The following is a 17,364-nucleotide window of genomic DNA, read 5'->3' as shown; positions in this document are numbered from 1 at the left end:
GATAGAACTAACATCTCTTTAAACCTGGGTAAAATTGTCACAGAGAATGGATAGGGAAAATGCTTCTGTCAATAGGTGACAGTCCATCCTCATAAATTCAGCAGCTCTTATGTGTAATACTACGTATCGTTTATTGCTATGTGTTTAGGCCATCGTTTACCAAGATTGAGTCAGAAATATAAATGTGCTTTAAGATTTCACCTACCAGTCAAAACTGAAAGGATACAAGAATTTATGCATTTTGGTCCCTATTTTACAGGAGTTTGTGGAAAACAGTAGGAAAGCAATGAAAGAAGCTGGTAAGGGAGGTGTTGCTGATGCCAGAGAGCTAAAGCCGATGGTAGGTGGCGATGAGGAGGTGGCCGTCCTCCAAGAATTTCACTTTCACTTCCTCTCTCTCTCTGTCTTCACTGACTGCACTTCTTCAGGAGAAGCTTTTGTTATCTGTGTCACGCAGGATGTGCTACTCTTTCTGTTTGTGTGTTTACCCATCACTTGGATGGCAGAATTCTTGTCACAACTGAGACCACCTTCTGTAAGAGTAAGCTGAAAGGAACAGCCTCTTCCTCAGTATATATGGTGTATTATTTTTGTCCCCAAGATGAAATTGCTGTTTCACTTCTTTTCTTTGAACCCTCAGTGTTTAATTTTCATCAGACTCAATGTTTGGTTGGACACCTGATATGACAGTTAATTTTTATCATTTGAAGGGGAATAGCAATTCTTTTCAGCTTGCTAAAATTCATATCCCCCTCCTTTTAATATTGGTTTGTTTAGTTGCTGTCCTTCCTCCTTTGCTGACTTTTTCTTCTGTTGCCGAGATTGTACACTCTTCGTTTCTCAGGCTATTTTTCTGTGCAAACAAAGCTATTTCCATCAACACCCATATTCCCACTCAACAGGACAACCTGTTCTTTTCCTACCTCAGCTTAATTTTTCTTATATCTCCATTCCACCTTGATATGAAAATACCAACTCAGCCAGTATGAGAGCTTCCTGAGTTGCTTTCCCATAGATAGTCTCCCTGCTGTATAATGACAGCTGTCTCCAGAATATATTGGTCTGATTATTGCCTTACATTGTATACACATGTATTTCTTGTTAAACAATGTATTTCAAAGCCCTATGTTTTTAACAGTTCATTTTAAATAATGTGCCATCTCATTGCAAATGTGATGTCCAAAAGTGTGAGGTGAAGACTCTCCAGTCTCCCTTCCTTACACTTTAACAAATGGTTTGATTTATAGGCTTCTAACTTAAGAATATATGGTACAAAACACCATTCAAGAATTTAAGAGTAAAGGAAATGGGCTCCTTTAAGAAGAGGAGAGAGGCTATGTGTATGTGTATGCAAAATAATTACATATTCCTTGCAAATTATAGCCTCAGCAAAATATTTGGGATACATTCATTCCAATACTTGTGTTTTTGTGGTGTTCTTAATAGCATCGATGATTATAAAGTCAAGATTTAAATGTCTAACCATAAGTAAGGGATGTTGTTGAATGTCCATCTAGCTCTTACTGCAGTGTGTACCCACCAAAACTAGATTGAATGTGGATGGATCCCTAACCAGTAGGCCCTCCATTCCAGTCCCTGTCTTCTCATTCTTTCTGTATTGTTTTTATACAAGTTGAGAGGGACAACAGTGAAGATTTGGCCCACCTGGTTTCATTGAGGGAGGAGGAAGTCTTCCTTCCTGCTCAGTTATCCTAAATATTCAGGGGCTAAAAGATTCCAAGGCTAATATTTTAAAAGACAAATAAAATATTAAAATGTAAAATGGCCTTTCTTTTCCTTAGCATAAACCATCCTTTCCTCCTCCCACTGTCTTTCTAGCTTCCATTAAATTACTCTTCAATAACAAGCATTTAAAGAGAAAATGATCAGGATGTTTAGGACTAGCTACTTTGCCCATTCTTCAGCATATATTTCTACATTTTTTTAGTGAAGGAAAGCTTGTGATAGACAAGAATACAAATGTGCCTTCTCTTATTTACACCCCTACTTTATAGGTAGTACTCTAGGAGAATGGCCAGAAGTGCCCAGTTTATTTGGCATTCTATCATAAGTAAAACATTTAGAAAGATTTCCCCCTCCCTCTACTTACTAGAGATGACCGCCCCTTACCTCCCAAACAATTCATTGAAGTTTTCATCCAGTTTTTGCTTTTATTATGTGTTGTTCACCAGTTCATTACTTGTAGATTAATGGCAGGAATCTGCCATGTCCCAAATGCATCTTTCATGTGCATCTTTCTTCTGGTGCTTTGGATATTGTGGTATTTTTGTTCCTAAGAATGATGTTTTCAATGATTTAAAAAATTCCTAGGAGAGAACTATGCAATGCTGGCCATGTAAATAAATTTTGGAAGCACATTAGTACCTCAAAAATTTTTTCCTTGCAATATGCATGTTAAGAGTTGAACCTTACTACCTAAAGAATCACCTAAGAAACCCCACCCCCAGAATTTGGGGGTTGGTAGAAATTAGGACTGCTTATTGTCTTTTGTTTGGTTTACACATGTTATTCCTTTAGGTGGATGTTTTGTGAAGGAGTGTATTTTGCCATATCTATAGAAACACTGCTATTTGAGTTCACTGTCTTGTCTTCTTCCTTAATATGGATATTTTAATTTAGTTCATTTTAGTCTATAAAATAATGTTCAGGAAAATGAGGTTTTAAATTTTCCTTTTGAACTAAATATAAGTACTTCTAATATTCCTCTTTGATGTGTTTCTGAAAGAACCTCACTAAGTTAGGAAACTTTGAAGCTTGGTGAGGTCTTTCTATAAATCTTTCAAAGTGATTTTAGAACAATTTATCAAGTGTAATATTGAGGTTTAAGAGAGAGACTTTCCCGCCATGTGTTTGCTATTGTACAATTAAAAAAAAAAAAAACTTGAAAAATCTTGGCACTGTAGCAACATGGGCTGGAGAAGTATTCTCTGCAGATCTCAGAGATGATCCAGAAGGAAGTGTCAGTTTCAATATTCATATGAATTTTAGTAAAGATTCAGGAGAGAAGGAGTCTCAATGGATTTTGCTTTGTTGCGATTTGTGACCATCTATGTATTTGTAACATCATTCATGATCTCCTTTTAATGGTAATTGTCTAAGATTATACTCTGTATGACTTTGTTTTCTAGGCTTCGGGAGCAAGTTCTGCTTGAACCTAGCCGACCGTTATGGAACCCATTGACATTCCAAAATAATATATACACATAACTATGTATTTGTGTGTGTGGGTGTGTGTATATATGTATATGTATGTGTGTATATATATGTATATATATATATACACACACACACATAATCAGCCAAAATCAGAGAAAAGGAACAGGGATTTATTACCTTTTTTATGCTTATTTTTGTCAAACATGTACTCCTTTCATACGGGTGGCTTTTACAAGGCAACTGCCGTCATTTAATGTTTTCAATTGTAATTGTCTTAATGGAAATGTTAAGATTCATATCTGATTAACATTTTTAATGACTTAGAGGAGATTTTAACTTTAGTTGTTTAAATTAGGTAAAATTGTACTGAATTTTCTGTCTGCAGTTTATTCAGGGTGATTACCCTGATGTGTGCATAAAATCAATACCTTATTTCACTGATGCATAAATCCTAGTGGAACAAGACTAGGCATATGCTTTCAGATAAATAAGGAATTACTCCAATCACTTTTCCCCAATCAAAAAAGCCATGTCATTTTACTTTTAAAAACATACAAATGGACCCGATAAGGGAATTTTCATAATAGCTCATGCATTTGTCAGCCAACATTAAAATGGAACCAACTCCTCAGGTATTTGTAGTTTACCCTAATGCTTCTATAAGAAAGTAGGTAAAAAAGAAAAGGGTAGATAATCTTTCTTATGCAAACTGTTTTCTTATATTTTGTCTTTTAATTTTGACTTTAGTAGCATCCTCCACACATTTGTGTGCCTGATTTGAAGGAATGCTGGGGCACCCAGCCAGTTTAGCCTTTACGTTTCTGTGTATTGATTTGCAGATTAAATAATGCTAGCAGGCATAAAGAAGGGAGAGAAAAATGGAACAAAAGCATTGAAAATTCCAGTGCTTGAGCTTCTGCTTCAGAGGTATTCCAGTGGCTTAGGGCTAAATGGTCATTTTATTCAAATGCTTGCTATAACATCTGAAAACATACTGGCAGGTGCTCCTCTCCTTGGCAATTCATTGACTCTCCAGAATTCTACAATGTACAACTGAAGAATTGGTTAATGTTTTAATCCTCAAAGTGTTGAATGTTCTTTTTGTTTGGGGATGGGTTTTGGGTTTTTGTTTTTTATTCCTAAAGCTTACCAGATATGAATGGCTAATATTCCATTGTTCTGCTTATTGTAATGGTGAATGCTTTAAGAAAACAAAAGTGTAATTTGCTAAGAATAATTCATGATCTGTTTATGCGATAACTCCTTTTTGTTACAATTTTTTTAAAAAAAAGCTATTTTTGTTAATGTAAAGTAAATATTTCAGAGCAAATTTTTTAAACTTATTGCACTAAATACAGGCTCTGTACAAAAAGAAAAAGCCTCAGCATTTTATCATTCCATGGAAGGAGAATCTTTTGAAAGAAAGCATTGCCTCCTACCAGAATCAGACAGTGAATTAGACTGGTATTATGGAAATGTATACAATTAATGTCACTAGGGCTTAATAAGCAGCTGTTTGCTAATGTGCTTCCTTTCAAAGGGTTGGACCTTTAAATTGCTGCAAGAGGTAAATTGTATTTTTTTTTAAGTATCTGTCCTTTACGCTAGCTAGGCTAAAATTTGCTAAACCCTTGGTTTCTTTTCAAAGCTCACTTAATACTTCTGATTTTTTCAGAAAATTTGCAATAAGATTCTGGATTTAAAACAAAAAACACAAGAGCTCATAGCTTGGCAAGATCTGGGAAACCAACATGATAAGAGTAGTAGCTATTTTGAAACAATAATTCTCCGGAAGTTAACATATAACATCTAATGTCACCAAGCAGTAGCATTGTACGCTTTTATATCATTTGAAAAGGAACAAATATAATTATGTAACTAACAATTATCCAAATAGGTGAGAGAGCAAATCATGTAAGAAAATTCAGAATGACTTCTGCTTAATAGATGCACAGATTTTGGACATTAAGAAACATTCGGAACTAAATTTAAGATTGGCAAAAGTTTGGATGATGGGTATCAAAACAGAAGACATTCCAGGCACTAGCTATTTTAGGAAGTGACCAGATGGAAATCTTGAATTTGGAAATTAGGTTCTACTCACTTGGACATCCCAGCATCATGGACTTGCTGCTTCCTGTTCCATTTGCTCGCAATCTCAGCTATTTGGAAGCCACCAGGAATGCTTTCTAATTATCATTTGCAACTAGAACTGTAATCAGAAAGAAATTTTGTATTTTTGTATAACTTGATTGTGTGCCATTTTATATAACAGGTCCTGTTTTACAAATAAATTCTGTTTTACTAACATTGTGTTTAGAAATTATGATCTATGTGTAACCATGTCATTTGAGTTCCAAATTAACTTCCAGACTATCTATTTTCCTAAGTAAATTGTGTGCCATCTAGGTAGATATATGCAAACATGCATATATATATATATATATATGTATATATACATATATATATATATATATATATAAAACACAGGCACACAGAGATATTTGATATATAGACTATCACGTTCATGAGCTTCATTCCTTGGTTCATTTTCTAAAGACTCACAAAGACATCTTAGCAATATTTAAACATATTGAGGTTATGTTTGGCTATATGGCTGCCTCTTCCATTCATTGCAAGTCATTCTTCAGTGAGCTATGGGCTGCCTTACTGCTGTTTGCTCATTGCCCCCATCTTCTGCCCAAGTGAGAAGAGTAGATGGACAAAAATTATCTGTGAAATGTGGCCACCTGAATAACTTTATAAACGGTTGACTGTTGTGATTTTTGTCTTTTTCTGTGGTGGTGGTGGTGGTAGTGGATCTTCAAAATTCATTCAGGATTCATATCGCCAGCATTAGAATTAGGTTCTCTATTGTAAATGGTGATTGCAGTGACCAGAGAATCATTATGGCTACTGACATCAGATAATTAAGGCTATGGTGCATGATTTAAACTTTTCTAGGCTCCTGTGTCAAAAGTAAGCTCTGCTGTAATATAAATATGGAAGGGAAAAGGTTATATTTCATTATAAATCCAAGAAAACCATCTTCCAGTGCAGTTGCAATAAAACCTTAGGGAATTTAGCCAGAGCACTGAGATTGCATAATCCTATATGAATAAGCAGAGCTTAAAGGAGTTGTTCCTCTGAACTATTTAATGCAATGTTTAATGTTTAGGATTAAAGCAGTTACCCTATCCTATAGCATAATTAAATCCTAAATTATTGAATTTTAAGTAGCTTAACTGCATTGGTTCCTAAAATTTTTCCATAATGATTGAGGAGGAGACATTCATAGGGTCAGTTCTAAAATTATGTCAGAAATAGGTTATTTATTTGTGTAAATACTACCTCTCTCCCTTTATCCCAAACCCCCTTTTTAACAAAGGACATTAAAGCTGTTGATTCTCAATACCCCTGACATCAACATCTGCCCAGGACTCCTTTCCTTCCCTTACTTGTATCCCAGTAAGGGTATAGTGAGTCCTGAGCTGCTTTAAAATAGAATACTACTTCTCCATCCTCTTCCTCAAAACAGCTACAAATTGCAGGCACCAAATATATGTGAGGCCACATCAATGCCCCTGAGACTTAACCTATAACCATCATGTACCCATACTAGATAACAAAGGCCATTTTAGAAGGTCCTTATGACTACAAAGTATGATTCTGGGGTCAGTTCTAAAACTAGAGCAGCCAATTATGGTGACCTGAACATTTTAGTTTTATTTTTGGTCAGTAATTTCATTTGAGTTTTTGGGTTTTCCAAAAATCTTACATAACCTTTGAGAAGTTTCCTTTAGGAAGGTGTTTAAGCTTTTGCCTTTCAATAAGTAAATTCACTACTGCTTTTTAACAGCTACTTTTAAAAAAAGTACTCAGTCTGGGTGCTTTCCAGTGCACATGCCACAGAATTTTTTCATGCATTCCACCTGACAGATAGGAATGCACTATCATGGCTTGCCTAGAGTTGATAAGAGGTATCTGTCAATATATATATTGGGAAATTGTGGGTTCATAGATAAATGCATAAAACAGATTTATGTATTATATATTTACTGCACAGAATGCTTTTTCAGGCATTAAAGTGTATATTGCTTTAAGTGCATATTCATGTACCTTTGTGTACTAAGGAATGCATGTTAGTAGCCCTTTTGAAAAGTAAGCACTATTCACATACAGTAGCTACTTTTGGAATTCGTGCATCTTTGTGTAGTGACACTTAATCCAACTTTCGAAGAAGCAGGGCCCTTGAATGTGACAAGAGAAAACCTAAAGTTAGAAAACTAAAACAAAAACACTGAGCGTGTTGTAAACACTTACAAATTTAAAACTGAGCTCTCCCCATCCAATTTTCATAAAATTGAGCCAAATTGTTACTCTTCTAAGTTTTCAGATAAAAATTTTTAATCCAAGTTTAAATTGTTGTATCTTTCATAAGAAAACTTTCAACCTAGTTTTTGATACTTTCTAAAATAAATTTATGGGAAAGATATGAAATTGTGACCTATATAGCTATTCTGTATTGAGACTCAGTTTTACAACTTGAATGATTTCCTGGGGAATAAACCCTCCATGCCAGGGCGTTCAGGATAGTAAAGCTTTCAAGTCAGGTCAAGATTGAAAACTTTAAAATTTCCAAATGTTTCAGAAAATTTTCACTTTCATTTGCTAAGACCTGAATTAATATTTGATATTCAAAAACAAGTTCTTGATGTTTTAGGGGGGTCCAGGGACCTCTTTGAGATTATTAAGAAGATAATGCACTGTCTTTTTAATTCACATAGTATATCTGTGAAATTTAAGATGCTAACAACTTCAGGGTTCTCAGACTGCCAGAATTTACCCCATAGTCCCTTCATTAAAAAGGCCACTCTAAAGTTGGTTTGATGATGTGTTCTGAGTGAGGTAGTATTAGGTCTCCTCTGAAGATATGTTTTAAGATACTTAACCAACCTCTGACCTGAAATTGTTGTTATAACCTAACAACTTGATTTAGTACTAGGTTTGGAAATAGAAGCCTCATTCATCACACTGAATGGCAGGGTGGGAAACACTAAAGCTTCAAGACAGTAAGGTTTCCTTTGTGTGTGTCCTGGGTGGTCTGGGAGATTTGGGGAAGATACCACATGATTTGCAATGGACAAGAAAATTCAAAACCTGAATACGGTAGCCTTGTAATTACTCTCTACTAAAACACTTGTAACTCAGATATGACTGACGTGGCATAGTGACGTTGGGTCATGGCCTAAAAATATATCCATTAACATGATCAAGAACAATTGAAGATGATGGTGAATTAGTAAACTCGATGTAGTCCATAGTGGACCAAAAAAAGTTTAGTAGGAAGTTAGAAAAACAGATGCTGGGAAGAGAAATTCAAAAGTTGTTTTTTCTGCTTATGTTAGTCAGGGAGGCATTTCTTATTTTGGGTTTTTCATTCACCTACTATTGCAACTTGGACCGTTCTGCTGATGGGGCTGTGCCTGCACTCTGAACCCACCCCATCTTCCTTCTTGAGGGAAATGTGGATTTCTTCATCTGTACCTTACTGTCAGTTAGGGGTGCTATCTACATGGAAGGGCACCTGGCCTCTTGAAAAAGCAGGCAGAAATCCATAAAGAAGTTTGAAGTTGTTTGAAGATTTGAATCCAGTGGGTCATGGTTTATAGTCAGACATCAAGTTATTAACTGAAAAAGCAGTGGAAATCTTTAACTGGTGATGAAATTGGAAAGGTCAACTCACAGCTTCAGAAGAGCTTAAATAAAACCCTACACAGTTAAATGGAGACCATGGGTGGAAATACCCATATACGGGGTGGGAAAGAGCCTAAGTTCAGTGTAAGTATCTATACTTGATGTGCTCTTGGTCACAGAAAAAAATATATGTGGCCTAAAGGAATATCCCTTGTGAATCTGATCTCTCCATCCTGTCAGTTAGCAATATAGTTTTAAGTCAGTTTTTTTTGTTTTTTTTTTTTTTAGGACAATATGTTAAACCATTTCTGTGAATACAGTGAACATTGAAAAGACTTGAGGAGCCATTGACACAGGGCTGGGGCAGAGCTATTGCCAGCATCCCAGAGACCCTTCTACTTGCTCACAGAAGATCTGAGCACATTTTTAATGGGCCATCCTACTTATCAGACCAGGTTTTTGTTTTTGGGTTTTTTCTTAAATCGTATTAGATACCTCACAGGACAACCATAGGGCTGGGGAGCCAGACTGTTTACTGGGGACATTTTCCCTGTCCTCTGGGCTCCAGTTATCTGCCAGAATTTCTTTTTAACCTCTTGTTAGCTTTGATTTTCAGAGACATCACATGGGAGAAGTTTTCTTCTACTATATTACCTAAGTGCTACTAGATCATGTTGACTTTCTGCAATTTTCTGGTTTCTTCCCTCCTATAAAGAGGTACCAGAAGCATCATAATGGAGGGGGGGGGAGATTTCATTATACTGTCTCAATATTTCTTGACCACTAAATGCACTTTGAATAGATCTATACCCAATGAAGTGGGTTGTTGGCTGATTTGAGTATAGGCAGGAAAAACAATAAGAGATACAAAGTTGGGGAGAAAAGTATGGAGGGTACCCTAAAAAAATGGTAGCGGTGCTGGAAACACAACCAAAGACTAAAGCATATCTTCTGAAGACTTTGTTTACCCTTTCAGTGCTGGTGGACACCGCCTTTCTGAACTGGAGTTTAGAAGAGAGCTCCTGAATTAAGGCGGCCATCTTTTAAAGATCAGGCAGTGCAGTAGGGACCTGCAGTTGATCTCTGATGCTCTGAGCCTTTGCATCCAGTGCCAGGCCCCACCTAGTTACGGGGTGACGGGAACAGAAAATGCTCATTCTTATGTCTCGATTTCTTACTGCTGTGAAACCAGCATGAGAAGTATGTTATGGTGCCACATATTTCTCAACCCTATGCCTTTTTTCTTTTTCTTTTTTCTTTCTTTTGCATTTGCATCCTATTTCATAGTGTCAGAATGAATTTTTGTATCACGTCCTGTCTTTGTTCATTACAAACTGTAGGGTCACAATTAAGCCTTCCATGAATTCTGTAGTTTGGGTTTTTTTTACCTTAACATTCTTTTGAGTTTTTCCTTTTTACAGTGTCACTACACTGTATTCAGGTGGGGAAACAAACAAGTAGGTGCTTGAACCTGCCACCCCACACACATTGTTGTAGCCCCAGTATCTGTGACTGTCACTATTGACACAGTGCAGACTTGACAACAAGAGCAATATGCTCTCACAGGACTTTTAACATATGTATATTAAGCAATGAACTTTCTGGAATTATAAAATCTTGCTGGGAAATTAACTTCCAAGAACTCTGAATTGGATGGAATTCCATCTGACTTTGGAGTATAATGAGCCTATATGAAATGGAGCTTTGAAATGTTTTTCTTGTGCAGAAATATGGACTAGAAAAAAAGTGCTGATCTAATGCTACGTTTTCTCTGTGTACTGACTCAGTTGCCAGAATTATAATGAAAACTGTATTTTAGTCTAACAAATGTATAGAATTTTTTTATGTAATAAATAAAATTTTCTAGGAAAGAATGCCACTGTCTACTGTGTTGAAACACTTCCCCACTGCCCAAGGCCATGAGCAATGCAGGGGAGAAAAGATCATTTCCCCCTATCTGAGTTCTTAGTCGAGACTACTATAGTAGAAGACAGAATAATGAGAGAAAGCACATAGTTTGTTGACATGTATACCTCATGTATACTTGGGAGATACCCAGAGGAAAATGAGTAACTTGCTGAAGTGGTTGAATTCATACTTGAATACTGTCTTAATGGGGAATAGCAAAGGGACTACTGGCCTCTAGGGGCAGAGTAAATGAAGTTTAGGAAAGATGATTGGGTCCTTAGATGACTGAATAGATGTGATCGTTTGTAAGCAGCTTTTTCTGGGCATGTTGTCTCCTTCTAATCTCCTCTCCTGTGATGAATTATCTTCCCTGGTTGGTGAGATCTAGAGAGGAGGATTTATGACAATCAAGTTCCTTTTGGGGCATCTGTCTTTAGGGAGATAAGGGGAGTTCGGAGCGTATCTTACATTTGCCTTTTTTCATGTGTTGTAGCTCAAAATAAGACATCAGAGGGACATTTTTTGAGATGGCCTATCTGAACTCATATTTGGGGATGGCATATTATGTTCAGCAGCAAGTGATTCGGGGCACCATCTTGGTTTCAGAATAGATCGGTATGTTGCCAGGGTGCCCTGGAATTTCTCAGCTACTCATTCCTAGCATCTCAGCATGCCCTAGGCTCCTTGAAGTGAGAATTGTAAGTATACTGAAAACTAGTTTCTGAAGCACACAGATCACCCACTACCTAGCTAGCTTCCTAGTTGGATGCTGAGTCTCCCTGTGATGCAAAGCTGAATTCAATCACCAGGCAGAACGAAACACCCCCAGTAGATAATGTGTATCATGGCAAACACGGGTGCTTGGCACAGTGTCGTGTGCATAAGTTGAATCCTAGATCTATGTTCCATTAATGGGACTGTGCGACTGGTATGCCATGATTTAAGCAGTAACTGTGCCCCCCTTAAAGTCTGGAGAAATCAAACTTCAAAACAGGGAGGGGTGTTGTTCTTAAATGAAAACCTTTTGCAACACAAATAAACCTGTCCTAACTTGGTTTGTAATTTTGGATTTTTCTTGAACAGTTGGGACTGCTCTTACTGACATGATGTCCCATCACAGTGCCTGTTGGTTACCGAGTCCATCTTGACAAAAGCAGTTGTAGAGCATTCCCAAAGAGTCTTTAAACACTAGCATGCTCAAGATACCCAAGAATATTAACCCATCTGAAAAGTGAGTATTTTGAGTGACTCTGATGCAGATGCATAGTTTCTGTTACTCGGTGATTAGAGTCTGTGCAAAGCCTCACATCTTGAAGAAACCCAAAAGTCTTTTTTCTCTGTTTTGCTATGGATTGCAAACTCTGTATTCAACCTCAAATGTTAGAAAATAAAGAAAAAACACAAGGATTTCTCTTTAGAGGCATAGTAACTTGTGCACTGTAGGTTACTAGTAGGTTATGGTTGCAATTTAAGCTTCTTTTATGGATCCAACCCCAACCTAACTGCCCATCATCAGATGACTTTTAATAAAGAACATGTGGTATATATAATCAGTGGAATACTGCGCTGCTATTTAAAAAAGATTAAATAGTATGTTCTGGGGGGGAAAAAATGACAGGACCTTGAGGTCCAAGCTAAGTGAAATTAATCAGAAAGTAAAAGACAGCTACTGGAGGGATCCATTCATTTGCCCATTCTTAAACTGTGAAAAATATACCGGTTACCACAGAAAATAGATGGGGGAAGAAAAAAGGGAGGGGGAAGGGAAAGTGATAGGGTATTGCACTGGAGCTTTGGTGGAGGGTGGTTAAAGCATATGCTCCTAAGCAGGTGTGAAGTTGTGCTCCCCATATTATATAGTGTATAAATGGTTGCCAAATCCATAAAATTGGAAGATAGAAGAAATGTAAGCTTCAAACAGTGCTCAGTGTTCTTACATGTGTGTAAGGTTCAGAAAGTAGGTGTCCTGTGAGACTCTTTGGTCTGAAATCTTTGAGCAGGTGTGGTGGAACAATCATGGAGACTGTGCCTCTTGACATTTTCTCTAGTCGTGGCAAGTAGCATGGAAAGTAAGAAATGCTTTGTGCCTCTGAATTTGATATCATGCCTCTTTTACTGTCCAAATCCTAAGAAAAGTAACTGAAGATGTACCGAGGTTACATTTAGGATTCTGGAGTTCTCCAAGCTACACTATTAAGTTTCCCCACATTTGCTTTCCTATTATGCACTTGCCAGGGAGACCACAGAAGACATTCTGTGTCCTCCTCAGCGGGTCATATTAGGAGCCACGGGTACCCCTTTGTCCCGTAACCAGAGATGTTTCCCAGGTGGCTCATCCTGGTTTTCCCATTATAAATTCATTATTTCTTCCTTTGTGCTTAATCTTGAAAGGAGATATTTTGAGATTATCTAAAAATCCTATTTTCACCTACCTTCATCCACTGCCACTGGGATATTTTTAAGCTTCTTCGCTGTAATATCTATTATTGGGGGTTTTGCCCGAGGGTGATTTCCTAGTTGGTGTTCTCTGCTTAGAGCTTTCCCATCTCTCCATTTACTTATGTGTTGATGAAATTAATGTCAAAGTAGATCCTTACTTTTTTTCTTATCATTATTATATTTATACCAGAAGTGTCTGATTTGACCAGTTAAAGCTCCATGTATTTTGGACCTGTCCGAATGTCCAAATCATTCTTTGTGTCAGTCCTTGTTTACCGACATAACCCACATGTTTCAGGCTTGTCTCAGGCTTTCCCTGTCTAAGTTCTGTAATCAGGCATGTTTTCCAGGAGTTCTGATCTCTTTTAATAGAAATTGGTATTTGGAAGTGAGGATCTGGCCACTAGATGTATTTGTGCTAATAGTGATTATTGACAATGTGGAAGATTGACTTTCTACCTAGGGACTTTGGGGAGCATTTGTTTGTTTTATGAAAGGGCAACATGAAAATATTGAAAAACCTTTACTTTTGCTAATGTCCTTCTACCAATTCTATTTGTATTTTGTACACCTTATTTCTAGTTCTACACAAAAATACCTGCCAATGTATCTTATATATATAGACCTATATAGACTCGCAAATATATATGTGTGTATGTATGTATGTATGGTGTGTGCATGTACACATGTGCTACCATAAGTCACTTGCATCTTCCTTTTTTCAATTATAGTAAAACCTAAATAGTTCTCCATCCTGCTACAAGGGCTCAGTCCCTCCCCTCTTTAATGGCTACCCATATCCAACGAGCTGCTGTACATCCAACCTGGAGTTCTTTCTACCCCAAAGTAGGCAGATAGTGGTTTTTAGTGGTTTTAATTGTTAAAGAGCTAGCCCCTTGAATAATCGAGCATCCATGTTTTTGCTCCAGTTGAATTTTCTCATTCATACAAATTCCCAAAAGCAAAAAATATTTTTAAAAAATATAACACGGGCCCTCCCTGGTGGCCCAGTGAGTTAAAGCACTGCACTAAGAAGCTTAAGCCACTTCTGTATGAGTTCGATCCCTGCCTGCCCCTGGGGTGATCCACATGGCGTGGCAGACCTCTCCTGACCCGCCCGCTGCTCCCCTCAGCAGTGTGCTTCGTCCACCTGCCTGTTCTGCTCCCCACTCTGTCTCTGGTGAATCCTCTCACCTTCTGCATCTCTGGTCTGTACCCCTGTTCTGTATGAATAAATAAATAAATCTTAAGTATATATATATATATGTATATAACACGATGTATTTTCCCAGGATCTTCCCTACTGTTAGTCTTTCACATGTCTTTCTCCTTCATGAATGCCTGGAACCCCAACAGCGGTTGAGGTTTCTCCGGTCACCATCACACCACCTGGCAGGGACTTCTGTGTCGCCAGATTCTGTGCCAGCTGGCAGCTTGCAGAGGTGTGCTTGTGTGTGTGTGTGCACTTTACTCCTCACCACAGACATAAAGCAGAACCTGTCTGAAGAAATTTGAGAGACAAGGAGGTTAAGGGGGTTGGCTAATGTGGAAGAGCAGATCCAGAACTCCACCAAGACCCTTCTTGCTCAAAACCCCTGAAGCTCCCCCTCACAGCACCATGATGTGTTTGTTGGGCTGCCACACTGCTTACCTCATAGTTTTCATTTTTTTCTGGAAGCTCGTTCTATTTATCAAAATTATAATGGGCAAGGCTCTTAGGAGTTAAGCCGACAGGAGGAGAAATACAGGTGGAATAGTCATTTATTGAAGGACCAAGCCTAAAACTTGCTAAATAATTTTAATCCAAGGGAGGAATCCGGTAGAGAATGCAGATTCCTGATGTGAGTAACAACAAAAGGCCAAAATATCAGTTGTGAAAATAAACAGTTTATATCTTTTATATATTCCCCCCAAAAAGTGCATTTTATAGTGATTAATGAGCAATGTTAGCTCCACTTCACGCACACCTGCGTCCCGTATGAGCTATATGGGCTTCAGCCTTGTTAGACCTGTTTCCTGACCTATTTGAGATGGTAGTGATAGTACCCCAACTTGAGAGGTTTGTGAGGATTAAACTATATGTCCAGTGTGTAGAGCAGTGTCTGGTATGTAGTAAATGCTCAATAAATGTTAACTTACCATTGGGGCCTTTTGCCTTAGTCTCAATCAACTTTATATTTTTGCCATTGATAAGATAAAGAAATGGAAGGAGTAGCCAAAACTACAATTTGCCCTTTTCTCAGTCTTTCCCGCTAACAGTTACCTGATTTTTTAAAAGATTTATTTATTTATGTATCCAAAAACTGGGGTACAGGCAGGCCAGAGGTGTAGGTAGGTGAGAGGAGTCACCAGAGACAGAGTGGGGAGCAGAACAGGCATACTGACTGAAATACACTGCTGAGGGGAGCAGTGGGCGAGTCAGGAGAGGTCTGCCACACCATGTGGGTCACCTCCCTGGACGGGGATCAAACTCATGCTGCAGTGGCTTTGGATAGCTTCCTTGAGCTGTGATTTAACCCGTCGTACCAACAGGGAGGGCCCACAGTTACCTAATTTTGCATCTGTGCTCAGGGCACCTATGTCAATAGGGCCATTCCAAAGACTTCATTTCCTAGCCTAACTTGTGACCATATGACTCAGTTCTGATAGAAATGACATGCAAATAAGAATACGTTGCGGGGATAATGTCATTAAAGGGAATGGTCACTTGCTTCTCCCTTGATTTCCTCTTCCCCAATGACTGAAAGTGGGATGTGATGGCTGCAGGTCCAGCAGCCGTCCTGGACAATGAGGTAACAAAATAGAAGGTCCCTGGTTATCCCTTGGCACATTGTCATCTGTGGAATGACAGCCTCCAGATTCCTTCACTAAATGTTTGTCATCTTAGCAACCGTTATTTGGGGGTAGGTTAATGACAACTGAACACAATCCTAACTAAAACCAGAGAGAAATCATACTTTAAGGTGACTCAGTAGTACTAAAGATAAACCTACTAGCTGTAGGTTCATTGGGAAACAATCAGTTAAGAGCAATGAACTTCAGCTCACAGTCAAGTTTAGCAGTGGTAATGTGCTTCTGTGGGTTCATAAAACCAGCCTTGCAATGGCTGAATGAGATTGATATGGTCTGTGGGGGAGGGGGAGTCCCACCCACCCACCCACCCCTCAAACATGCATCTGTGCTCAGGGCACTTCTGTGTGAATTGACAGTGAAATGTTTCAGTTCAGGGGATTGGGAGCCTCAGGACATATCTAGCAGGAGCAAGGAGATGACTCCACATTACTTTTTGTAGGTCAGCCCCCATGTGGGATATAAACAAATGGGAGTGTTTTAAGAGACAAGCCTGGAAAAAGACATCTGTTTAGGAAGAGACATTTCGGGGTGGAGGAAAGGAATGATGATTGTATTAAAATATCTAAAGGGTTGTAACTGAAAAACAATTCTACACTCTTGTCATAAGTCTCTAAAGGGTATTAATGGTTAGGAAGACAGATTTCATCAGTCAATTAACATTTAATTTACAAATATCAGGCGGTAGCGGTGACTGCTCATTGCCCCACCCAGCATTCATTCTGCCTTTCTCCCTCTTCCTCATGAATAGAATCCAGATGTGGTTCTGGTCAGCAAAGTGCCCAATTAAAATATACACTTCCATCCTCCCTTGAAGTCTGAGACATCCCAGGATATATTTCTGAGTAATAAGATGGATAATGGGGAGTTCCCAAAAAGTTTAGTCTTTTCACTAGAGATGCCACCCATCACCCTGGTTTTCCTTCTTTGGCTTATCTGGAATGGAACTGTGATGTCTGGAGGAACAGCAGTTACCTTGTAAGCATGAGTAAAAACGTGAGAAAGAGATGGTAGAGCAGATGGAAGGGCCCCTGCTCTGGAGGACATCCCTACATCCCTCTCTCATGGAGGCTTGCTGGATCCAACTGGTGTTGTAGTGGCTGCAATAGCTTCATAGTGCTATGCTTTAACCCACTGGGACACCAGAGAGGGCCCTAAATTATGTTCTAGAAGAAAAACTTCTCTACTGGCCAGAAAGGATTTATATGCATTTATGTGTGTGTGCTTATTTTTACATCATTTTGTGCATTTTTCCATCTCAGTTGTAATTCCCATGGGCTTCCCATCACCAAA

At 38.3% G+C, this 17,364-nt stretch overlaps 1 protein-coding gene across 3 annotated transcripts in view; it reads left to right on the top strand.

Moving 5' to 3' along the window:
- The window catches only part of SLC44A1 (solute carrier family 44 (choline transporter), member 1), a 156,011-nt gene that overhangs the window by 120,712 nt on the left and 17,935 nt on the right, over positions 1 to 17,364 (top strand). The window contains exons 15-16 of one of the 3 annotated variants that reach the window (XM_004677460.2): positions 260 to 340; positions 3,150 to 5,490. In XM_004677460.2, the coding sequence (XP_004677517.1) occupies positions 260 to 340; positions 3,150 to 3,173 (105 nt within the window). In that variant the 3' untranslated portion in view covers positions 3,174 to 5,490. Of the gene's footprint in view, positions 1 to 259; positions 2,620 to 3,149; positions 5,491 to 17,364 lie in introns of those variants that run through there. The other 2 variants (XM_012721388.1, XM_012721387.1) reach the window with 2 other exon arrangements.

This window comes from Condylura cristata, unplaced genomic scaffold (assembly GCF_000260355.1).
Source record: "Condylura cristata isolate star-nosed mole 26May11 unplaced genomic scaffold, ConCri1.0 scaffold00006, whole genome shotgun sequence".
NCBI lineage: Eukaryota > Metazoa > Chordata > Mammalia > Eulipotyphla > Talpidae > Condylura > Condylura cristata.
The sequence above is the reverse complement of the archived record's forward strand: the minus strand, read 5'-3'. Positions and strand labels throughout refer to the sequence as shown.